General features: G+C 46.4%; 1 protein-coding gene across 1 annotated transcript in view; it reads right to left on the reverse strand.

The window, feature by feature from the left end:
- Positions 1–5,289, reverse strand: part of LOC116039958 — a 54,563-nt gene extending 49,274 nt beyond the window's left edge. Inside the window, exons 1-3 of the mRNA XM_036002573.1 lie at positions 5,132–5,289; positions 4,817–4,954; positions 4,180–4,311 (exon numbers count right to left, since the gene is read on the reverse strand). Of these exons, the coding sequence (XP_035858466.1) occupies positions 4,180–4,311; positions 4,817–4,954; positions 5,132–5,289 (428 nt within the window). The remainder of the gene's footprint in view (positions 1–4,179; positions 4,312–4,816; positions 4,955–5,131) is intronic.
- Positions 5,290–12,312: the final 7,023 nt, after the last annotated feature.

Below are 12,312 nucleotides of genomic sequence, written 5' to 3' on the forward strand. Positions count from 1 at the left end.
GGGAAAGAGAGAGAGAGAGAGAGAGAGAAAGAGAGAGGGAAAGAGAGAGAGAGAGAGAGAGAGAGAAAGAGAGAGAGAGAGAGAGAGAGAGAGAGAGAGAGAGAGAGAGAGAGAGAGAGAGAGGTGTAAATGAAAACAACAAGTGTGAAACAGAAATAGACAGAAAGCGAGAAGAGGAGGAGGGTCTGAGACGGGGGGAGGATGCTGAGAGAAGGAGAGAGAGAGACAGAGAGAGAGATAGAGAGACAGAGAGAGAGATAGAGAGACAGAGAGGGAGAGAGACAGAGAGGGAGAGAGACAGAGAGAGAGATAGAGAGACAGAGAGGGAGAGAGACAGAGAGAGAGATAGAGAGACAGAGAGGGAGAGAGACAGAGAGGGAGAGAGACAGAGAGAGAGTTCTTTTACATTTTGTTGACATAATTGTTGCTTTTGCACAAATGTTAACATATTGTATTGTCTGCATCTTAAAACTAAATGTGGTTGTTTCCCTGATGTACTATGTTAGGGTGACCAGACGTCCCCGGTTTCAGTGACCTGTCCCCGGCTGGAGCTGTCCCCAGAAATGTCCCTGGTTTTCACTGTGACTGACAGACCCGAAATTGGAATGAAAGAAAGAAAACATTGACAAGCGCGTCGCGCTGACTCGTGCACCCTACACGCGCCGGCTCAAGACAGCCAGAGTGCTGCTCAGAGCTCAGAGATGTTTTAGAATGTCCATATTTTACGATGCTAAAATGATTATTGTGTTATGTTTATTTACATGGAGTCTGGTGGGTTTAGCCAACGCAATTTCGCAGACTTTTTATGTTTTAAAAAAAGGATCTTACTCTTTAACAGAAAAGTCGACCTCCTTAGAAATCCTTTCCATAATGTCTTCAGACACTTAAAATAATAATCTGAGCCTGTCAGCGGCAAAACGAGCACTTTTATGAACGTAAATACAAGCTGGACAACTGACGTCCTATTAACTTACATTGTAGCTTGTTTCACCGTTGCCGACTGCAGCGATCTCGTTTAATACTGGACCAATGTCAAAGGAACATACTTCCTCAATAGTTTTAATTGTATCTGATACTCAATGAGCTGTTGCAGAAACAAGCCCAGCGTGGAGCAATAAAGCAAAAGCTGTCAGATAAATGTAGTGCAGTAACCATGACAACATTTCCCTCTGTGGTGTAGTGGAGTACAAGTATGAAGTAGCAGCAGGGGCGACTCTAGGATCAGACCTTTAGGGGGCTCAGTCCCTAATGAGAATGGGACACGGATATAGTGCATGTAAAAGTGTTAATCTGCGCCATTAAATTCACACCATAGTGAGGGGCAGCCGATCACGAGTCTTATACGGTTCCTCCTAGAGACAGCACTGCCCACCTCCAGGGCTGAGCAGAGGCGCAGATACAATGTACCGCCTTGATTTGACACATACCATGTGCACTGTGTGTGTGCCTCACCAGGGGTGGCGCAGTGCTTACTACTGGTATACAATCTGTCACTAGCCCACAGCGTGCCTCAAGGCCACGAGATCGCAAGGGATCTAGTTTGTCCCAATATACATACCTGCACAGACATGTCATGTCCAAGGGGGCGCAGTCGCATTCCTACCTGATTTCCGTCCTGTCCACTGCCACAGGGCGACAGTTCAGTCTACTGCTTGCATCCGCCTGTCGCACTGCCACCAGAGGGGGCAGTGGATTTACTGTTTACATCTGTCAGTGCCACATTTGTGACAACTGGTTTGTGAGACAATAACATGAACCTTTTTCATTGTTTATCATATTGCAAGGGTAGCGCATGTACATTGATGACCATGGAGGATCGGTTCCTGTCCACATTGCCGCACAGGGACACCCCGGCTTAACTGTCTCGAGGTTCGTGAGTATTACATCCATGTCATTTGCAACAGGGTCTGGCCAAAAGATAATTCTAACTGTTAGATATCATCTCCCTTCACATGCACGTCCCACAGCGCGATGCGATGCACAGACGCATTGCTCCTCGAACGACATAACATGCACGTGGTCGCAACGGGGTAGCCTGGCCTTGGACACATCCCCCCCAGGCAGAGGCAGATACATTCTACTGTTTAACACTTTTGCTCGGTATCCACAGCTCAGCAGGGGTGCCAGTTCACCATAACTTCTACTTTTGGGTTGTTACATCAACACCTTTATAATGTTGTGTCACACACAGGGGGCAGTCAATTCTCATCTATTGGTACAGTCTGGTGAACGAGCCCATAATTCCACTGGGGTCAGGCAGCTAAAGGTAATTCTATGTTACGCACTATCTTCACACTAAGATTGGAGTTTCATGATGGTTTTTCCATTAGTGCATTGTGCGTTTAAGTGACTGCCGTCCTACTGCCATGTAAGTAGAACAGAGGTGAACTTTACTAGAATGTGCGCAACAATTGACACATGTACTGAATGAATTAGCAAGCACCAGAAAACTGTAATTCTCAACACACACATTGGGGTCAAGTTTGCGAATTGTTGCGGGTTAACTTTGAAAGATGTAAAGGCTCAATCATTAACAAGAGCAATTAGTTCGGAATATAAATGGTATAGTGTAAATCCTCACGATACATCTATAGTTTCCCACACGGCATACACAGGTACATACAATGTGTACGACAGTGCTATGCCGCACCTGGGTGACAAATCATTGTTAGTGTCGTTTTCTGAGAAAGGCACACAGAATGACTATGCATGTCAAACTGAGAATTATATGATTTAAAGAATAGAAAATTTCTGTGCAGGTGGGGAGGGCTTGGCAGCAGATCGGCGGACGCCGGCCGTTGCACCAGGGAGGGAGAAGAAACGGAGGAAAGGTACAAACCTTGTGTTTTCGTGTTCATCTATAGCTTAGAACAGGAGCCATGTAGCACGAAAGTCTCACCAGATCACTCATCGTACCTACGACTGTGTCCATATCTATAGAGAGGTCATAGCACGTGTGAATCCCACAGTCCCTCCAGAACAACATACCTGTAGATTATGGCGATGTCTACGAGTAAGCGTTCACAAGTCGAATAATCTAGGCTCAAACTTCCTGCCACCTAGATTGTTAATAGTTTTTCGGTATACAAAGTACAAAAAGAACGCATATTTATTTATTCAAAATACGCCTTTCAACCATTGGGCATCATGTGAAGTGATGCCGCTTTCCGGCAAAATTATATGCGGGGGGCGGGGTGTACTGTTGCGATGCGTCTGTGTATAACTAGACCGGCATGTGTGAAATCTGCAAAAAAATGTCGCTGGCAGTTTTGTCGTCTACTTCATCTTGAAGCAAGAAAGTTGAAAAATGCTGTGCACCTTATACTATCCGTCTGCGTAAGCAATACGGTGTGTAAAATAAATATGTTTATGATATATAACGCATCTTTGAATTTGAGAGAGGACAGAGAGAGACCAGAGACCCCAGAGGAGAGAGAGGACAGAGAGAGATAGGAGAGAGACATGAGGTGACGAGAGAGGGAGGAGGGAGAGAGATGGACGACAGAAGAGAGAGTAGAGATACAGAGACAGAAGAGAGAGAGAGTGCGTTTACTTCACGCAGCAAGAAGCGAAGACATTCCCACTGTTGCCATGGAGACGAGTTATGAGAATGACGTAATTTAGCCGGGCAAACGTGATGAATCATCGCGAAAAAACAGCTGCAAAACCCAGCGAGATTAACGAGCAACGGATGAAAATCGCGACGTTTTTTGGGAGTAAATTCCCGGAAAATTGCAGTGCAGAATAGAAAGAGGACAAGTCATAAAGATATCGCCGCATATTCCAGTCACCATTTTTAAGGCCAAACGTGACGCATAATGAAGGCTTTGTGCCCGACAAAACTATTCACAAAAGAAAAACTGCATTTTTCTGGAAGAGACGGACAGAGCTTTGGAAGGTGCAGTTGTGTTTGGTGCTGAGAAAAGGCGCTGGGACAAAACCTATATACACTGGTTGACTGATTGGAGACTGGAGCAGGTGTTTCCAGGAGACACGGGGGAGGCGCCAGAGGGTCGGAAGGGAGTGCGAGACGTTGTGATCAGTGTTCGTGATGCTGGAGGAGAAGGGAAAGAGCGGAGATGGACGTAGGAGGCGAGAATCAACGGACGAGCAGAAGAGAAGCTGGATAGCAGATCAGCAGGGGATGGAAAGCAGAGGGACGTACACGCCGAAACGCACCTGTAGGCTAGAAACTCGGCCAAGGCTGGGAGGCCGCATGCAAGGACCCTGGACGAGGAGGCCGAGGTATGGCCGAGTTGACTGCAGGTGAGCCCTGACCGCACCACGAGACCGCAGGGGGTACGACTGCGTCTGAGGGTGGTATTTGAAATAAAGCGCACTCTTAACGTGATGTAAAATGTAAATACTGTTTTAACTTCTTTTCTCGACCACAGCGCCCCCACCGTACTTGCTGCCGAAGTGCGTCCTTCGCTGCTGTGTGTGTGTGTCGGTGGAGGGTGGGGTGCTGTGTGAGTTGGAGCGCTGGTGTGTGTGTGTTGTGTGTGTGTCCCGGCCGACGATCGCTCTCGGAGAGCGCCCGCCGAACATCCCGGAGGCGTTTGGTCCTCCCGGGTGCGCCGGGCGGTCCCGTTGTGTGGCTCAGCCCCCGTCGTTCTTCATGGGCGTGTGTCATGTGTGTGCTTATAAGATGTTATTCACCGGTGTTCTCTGTTGATGTGTATCGAGGCCCCCGCCCTGGCTGTCTTGCACCGGCTGTTCTCTGTGTTTTCCAGGACCTGTTAGCCGCTTGTTCGATGGACCTGCCTTAACCAGTCTCGGTTAGTTACGCGGTGCCGGATGCTGGGTGGATACTCACCCTGTGGAATTCGCGCGTGAGGCTTTCTGTTGGCGTACGCGGACACCCTGTCGGTCACGGGTGCTGTCTTTCTTGGGAGTAGTAGAACGCTTGTTCTTGGAACCGGAGGGGATGCTGTCGGTGTGTTGCCGCTGACGCCTGTATTAAGCAGCGGTGCTGCTCTGACTGCTGTTAGATGACCCACAATGAGTGCGATTAGAACGGTGTGGTCTGTTGATTGTCATAAACAGTCGGTCTAAACGGGTTGCTGATTCTCGTGGGTATAGAGATGCCCAGCTGTTGATTGCCCCACGGTGTGAGGTTGTGTGTAAGAACCTGTTAGCTTCCCCAGGTGGGGTATGTTGTGTAATGACGACGAGAGAACTCCCGTCCGTGAAACCACGCGAGGGGTTGTTGAGAGTGTGAGAACATGACAGCATGGATGCAGACGCGCCGTGCAGACTGGTCTGTGAGATGTGGGATGACGAGAACATGTTATAACGGTGTCTCGTGTAGTACGATTGAAGAAGACGAAGATCGTGATTAACGCACGGTGTAATATGTGTGTTGTAGCAAGCATCATGGTGTATTAACAGCGTATATGGGTGTGATAAAGACAATGTGTAATTAGTGTCACCGCAGGGAGGTATAGAATGGGAGTGTGAATAAACCATGTACATTAGACGGGACATGCGATGATGGTGAATAGAGACCGATGGTAGAATTTACGGAGTGGATGAATTAAGAGGGATGAACATAAGACATGTTATAACAGTGTTATGTTGATGTAATCGCGATGCTATTACACAGGATGCTGTGATGGTTGGTGTAGTAACCACGTGTCTATTCCCGGTGGGCATGATGCTTTGGTTGTTGTGGTATATAAACAGTAGGACGGAGGTGGAGAGTTAATAGTGATGGTGTTTATAAACATGTTCGATAGAGGTGCGTGTATGTGTGTTATGAAACTGTTATTAACGGGATGAGGGATGCTGCGTATGTAGTTATGGGTGTCAGGATGGTGGGAGTGCTAGGAAACAGTTCAGCGGGGAGAAAACTGCAGCTGCGGCTCCAGAGAAGATGGATCACTGCACGGCCGGGGCACTGCTCCCGCAGCGGAGAGCGTGAGGGCACGGTCGACGTCACACAACGTAACGAGAAACACGCACTAAACTCTCAGGGTAACCGAAGTTGTGGGGTCAGCAGTCAACCAGATGTACGCATGTCAGGCGAGTCCCAATTGTAGACACGAAAGCGAGCAGATGAAGATCAGTGAGACAGCAGTGTGATTTTGTGTAGAAATCAGAGGAGGATAGAAGGCAAGAGGTTTCGGGCATGAGACATTCTGGGTTAGCTACATATTGGTACTGAGAGGGAATGTACATTATGTGTTACATAATGTCGAAAAAGGGGATAGTTCGCGGCTTGTTGTGGAACCAGAAGTTTGTGAAAGACACGCTTGAAAGTCCATGTTTTTTTGGTCTAAAACAATTCTATATAGTAGTAATATAGATATATGTATATACGATTGAAGATGTGTAGGGATCAAGTAGTAAGAGGAGAGATTATATATATCTATATATAGGATAAGATACCTAATACCTCTGACACTCTGGATGAGACCTGTATCTGGAGTGGAGCGAGAGCTAGAATTGGAGGTTTTTTCAGTTGTCTTGCAAGTCATAATCTGTAAAATGGATTAGATAACACTGCTGGAAAGATAGAGCAAGGTGACAGATCAAACACAGGGCATAAGGCCACATGTCATCGAGCTGTAACTCAGACCGAAAGAATCCCAGAGAGAAGCCAAAGAGATCAGAAATGGATTTTATCTGATATTGTTTCTAAAAGATGTCGTGCGTTTTGTTATTTCCCTTTTGTAAACTGCAAAGAGAAAAAAGCCAAAAAAAACGACAAAATACGAACGATCTCACATACACAACACACCCACATCATCACTTTCGAACACACAACACCACACACGACCCACACACACACGACAACCACACACACACATCGAAATCACCATTGCCAGGAATGACAGTTAACCAGACAGCACCCCGATGGTCAGGTATATGGACGAGCTGTACCACTTTAATTTGGGTAGGACATTAGAACAAAAACATGGATTTCAAGCGGTTTCTTCAGACACTTCTGGTTTAACAACAGTCGAGGGAACCCTTGTAGACATTTGTAAGCAGTAAGTAATCTGTTACATTATGTCAAAACACATGAATGTATCTGGAAGAAAACTGCAGTGCCCTGGTGTACGAAAAAAACCCCCCCCCAGAAAAGCATGCAGATGATCTCAGCGGTATTGTCTATAATGGAGTGGAATGACATTTGACTAAGTAGCGACCCCCAACGTTGACGGTAAGTGTATAGTAGTTGTGTCGATTTAACCCAGGTTTCTCGAGGCTTTTTTGATTATTGTACCCGCCTGTTGACTAGATAGAACGAATTCTAAATGCTGCGGAAGATTTCAACAGTTTAGAAGCCATCACTATAGAATTCATCGATTATTAGGTAATAATTATTTTAGGAGATATATGCGATGACGTAATTTTTAATTGCATTTGTTGAGCAACACATTCCGATACCCCCTGCAGTACTATATATCTGAAAGGATTGTGTGATTTATAGAGCGACTGCGCACCACACGCGGTAATCAGCACTCTCGGTTATAATACGGAGACGTGCGTTAGGTTATGTTGCGGCGTGCAACTGTGCTGCAGCTACCTCTTGTCCCCTGTGTTCGAGGTTCGGTTTGTTTAGTCAGCGTGAGACCTGTCTCACTTCAGAGAACATCTTTTGGCGAGAGACAGAGTAGCACAATGCTAAGTGCTAGGAGATCACATGCTCACGAGGGTCGCTAGGATAGATCAGATGCTCGGTAGCTAGGGAAGGAGAAGCATGCTCGGTAGCTAGGAATATCACAATGAGGGTAGGCTAGGTGAAGATCAGCATGCTCGGTGGACTTAGGTAAGACCAACATGGTCGGTAGCTAGGTAAGACCACATGCTCCGGTAGCTAGGTAAGCTCACGTGATTCATGTAGCTAGGTACGAATCACATGCGGAGTAGTAGTTAAGAGACCAGAATGCTCGGTCGCTAGGGTATACAAGAGACGCACATGGCTCGGGTAGTAGTAAGGAAGCAACGAGATCGTAGGATAGATAGGTAGGATCACCGATGACTCGCAGTAGCTATGTAAGATACATGATCGAAGTAAGGCTAGGTTAAAGACCAAGAAATATCAGTAGCTAGGTAGACGGATACATGACCTAGCACGAAGGTAGCATGTTTGTATGCGTGTGGGGAAGCACAAGAGACAAAACAATCACCTGTTTTCCTATAATGTGGGCACTTTAATAGATTTATTTGGGATGGATTATAAGACTCCATCATTTATAATTCAGATGGATAGACCTAATGAGTTGATTAAGAAATCTAAATTAAAACTTTAGAGTGTGTGCCTCACAGCATGCGTGAGCTATGAATCAGCGGCTAGTAGCCTTATCCATGTGATATTTCGTGCGTTACCATGGTCGGTGACAATAAAACGCAGTCTACAGAAAATGTATGGGGCATTACGTGTAGATCACATGCCATGGTCGAAAGGTTCGCAAGAAAACTGGGGCAAATTTTTTACCCCCCCCGAAATGGAACGTTCTGTCATAAGCCAGAACGTTTGCGAGGAATGTGACTAGGACTGGAGACGGAGAGAGAAAGGAGAGCACACGATTTCACCCTGCTTCACGCAACTTTTGTATTTGGCGTTAAACCGGGTTTAAAAGATGTGAAAAAATAGTCGCTAATATTAGTATATAGTATAGAATAGTAATACAGTTAAACAAGATAATGTAGGGCTGTCAGAATAACAAGGTAATCGTGATGCGATTAAATGGCCGAGCGAAATGCGTTAATGTTATTTTAGAAATTGGATAGAACAGTGCCGCCATTTATTAAGTAGTTTTCACTTCACTCGGCTTTGCGTCGTGTCTAAGACAGGCGCGACTATGTTGGCACGTACTCCTCCACAATCCTGCTGCTGCAAGGAATATCAGACGCGGATTCGGACCGGCATCTCGGAAGAGCATTGAGTTGATGGTGTGCTCTTGCTCCTCCTTCAGAGTAACCGTATTAGGTGCCACTAAAGGTCTTATACAAGAGGACTCAGATTTACAGTAATTATGGGGACCCCAAAGGTCTATATAAAGAGGACTTCAGATACAAGTATTAGGGGAACCACTAAGTAGGGTCTCTATAAGCAGACAACAGCACGGAGCGCACACATGTGTCAGGGACCTTTAGTGGTACAGTAAAAGACTTTTTGTCATGCGAAGTAGGGGCGATGCTAGGATCAGACCGTAGGGGGGTCGGGCCTCAGATAGAGAGATGTGACCACGGATACACAGTGCCTTGCAAAAGTGCGATAAATCAGTAAATTTCACGGATAAAGCCACATGATTCATGTATTTATTATTATAAACAGAGGATAGAATGCAAACATTGAAACATGATAGAGAAAATCTACAATAGTTGCAACTTTTATGGACTAACCAGAATTCAAACGAAATGATAATGGGTGTAAACAGTAAATAAAAGTAAAAAAGGCTCTGACGGGTTTACAGGTGCATAGCACTGGGCGATGCGACACAGGTTTCTTTGAAACTGTAATTGGTTCGCAAACTCTAGTGTGTCACAGTCCCTCCACAGAAAAGTGATTAAGTATCGTATAATTCAACGATAAATGCAGCCAAAAGTGACTGCCTATTATGCGGGGCTCAGTTTTCAAATACGCCGCACTTTGATTTAATGAAAGACAGGAAACTTGAAAGGCAACAATTAAGTTAGGATAACGGGCTGACTCAGTTTAAAAAGTGGTTTACAGCGTTCCTGAGTTCGGACATGCACGATAGAACAATTAGAACACAATTGATCGGCGCATTGTAATAACATTTATACAGGACGTTATTACTGACTCTTAGACAGATACAAAGAAGATAAAACATTAAATACAGAAAACAGCGAAAGCACTAAAAACGATACATGGAACAATCCGCGGTACTGGGTGAAGTGGATGTGAACTATCAAGAAGAATGTGAGTTTATATGACTTTCGCTGCCTAAATTGGAGATTTCTGTGCAAAATATGCGGGGGCTTGGCGTAGGAATTTCATAATCATAATCAAGGTTTTAGCCAGAAACGATCACAAAAAAACGCCAAATTTTTCAGGGAAGGATGGATAAATGCACTAGAAGTTGATTTAAAAACACAATATTAGGAAACTATTGTTATTTTGTATTTACTATTAGAATTTTTAGGGGGGGGAGCTGAGGATGAAATTTAGGGGGCTTGAATTTGTTTTAAAAGAACAATGGAAATAACAACAAACACGATTGGACAATTTGTAAAAATGGGTATTTAAAGGACTGAAATTGAAATAAACCCCTTATCAGAAACTCTGGTGCGTCGACGCAGTCAGTCGATTTGAAAGACGATGATGAAGAGGGCTGAAGATGAGGAAGAAGCAGTGGAGGTCAGAGGGACGGCGCAGACGAAATCAGCAGAGCCTCTTTGTTGGCCTCCCAATTCAGTCAACGGTGTTCAGATCTCAGCACCCACCCCCTAAAGATCGACTACCGAGGCTCCGCCACGCTGGACATCACAGAACGATAGGGCCCCAGCCCCCTCCACAGCCCTCAGGGGCAACACGCCCCCTCAGAAGGTCCTCTGGAGGCTCCACCCACGCTGAGCATACCGACGGAGGCCCCCGCCGCCTCACAGCCCTCCAGGCCACGACCCCGCCTCAGAGAGAGTCCTCTGAGGCGACCGCCCGATGCTGACACCCAGAGGCCCCCCGCCCGATCCTCAGCCCTCCAGGCCCGCCCCCTATATCCTCGCCGATCGGGCCGGCTCACTAGGTAGACATCACACGGCATGCATCAGGAAGTCGAAACACATTCAGGGAAGAAGTAGAAAAAACCTCTCAAACAAGGTGATACCAAGGACCCACGGAAGAGCGCCCCCGGAGTCTAAAAGCCACGTGTCCTAGGGATAACGGCGGGGTAAATGGCCCACCCCCGAATGGCCCCAGAACAGAACTAGAGAAAGAGAAACGGTCTTATATTTCAGCGGATAATTTAGTTTCGGGATAGTATCAAGACTTACCAGGCCCGAACACTGAAAGGCCTTTCCTGGTTAAAGAAACATTACGTTTTACATTTTGGAACATTCACTGAGAAGAGCGATCTGAATTTATTAAATGTGGCATGATGAGAGGATGCGCATAGTGGACGGCGAAAGCAGAGGAGCCGCGGAGAGGGAGATATGCGCGCGAGAGACTGCCCGTCCACATGGGACTGGTTCTCATGAGCTCCGGTAGTGTAATAGGGAGAAGACTAATGGTTGTTAGGATTCGACCATGTGTATCTATTACTAGGAGACATGGGTCTCTGATGAATTAATATACATCCAAGGGATGTATGTAGAAGAGTGCTGTAAAGCCTGTTAGCCTAGTGGATGTACACGGTCATGGCGTTCCCAAACTGGGCGGGGCTGTCGGCTAAGCTAGCTAGTTGTAGAACATCAGGGATTAGCTCGGCCGAAGGCTGTCAAGAGTGAAGGATCATATACGATAGCTAGTTAGTAAGACTACATTAATGTATAACGACATAGTGGATTCCATCGCCTGGTTTCTTATTATGATCCTCCGCGGGGGCTGTCTGCTGTAACGCTGGTAGACGTAAGCGTGAAGCCAGGATGAGCATAGTGTTCGAAGCCAAACTGCAGGCTAACGGCTAGCGCTCGTTATTAGCTAGCTTAAAAAGCTAGCGCTAGTCGCCAACAGAAAGTTATTAGAATGATCCTGGCCTTGGTCCAGCTAAATACATCTATCGTTTCTGTTAGCTCCAAAAACAACACAAAAAGAGTAGGTAAAACGATGCAGGAGGGAACAAGTGAGAAAACACAGTGAGGATTACGTTAGGTGAATAATTATAGGGACAGGATGACAAAACGGGCAGGGTTCATGAGTTCATCCCTTGAGAGGACCAGGAGAGAGGAGAAGTCATGACGGGCATGTGGTACCGGTTGCTACGACGAGACACAAAGAATTATGCTGCGGTGCGCGAGATGCCCATCGTGAGAGGGGGGACAAACCAGCGTATGGGGCCGACAAGTGCGGAGAAGCGAGCTCCATGTTTGCTTTATGCACTTTGTGCGCACTCTCGAGTGGATGAACGGGGCTGCCCGCGAATACTGGGAACCAGAGTTACTCTTCGAGTAGAATCGCATGGTTTCTACCGTGGCTGGGGCCAAAAGAGTTGAGAGAAGTCAGTATATAGAATGGGAAGACAGAGGTAATAGGGTCTCTGGCGGAGAGGATCGGAGACCATGTGAAGTCTCTTTCCCGGTGATGGCTGAGCGTTCGCTGAAGCAGCACTCCAAAGAGCTTGACGACGTAGATGTGAACGGTTGGGCAAAACTGTCTGAGAAAGTTGGAAGTCTTGACTG

Source organism: Sander lucioperca, chromosome 6 (assembly GCF_008315115.2).
Source record: "Sander lucioperca isolate FBNREF2018 chromosome 6, SLUC_FBN_1.2, whole genome shotgun sequence".
NCBI lineage: Eukaryota > Metazoa > Chordata > Actinopteri > Perciformes > Percidae > Sander > Sander lucioperca.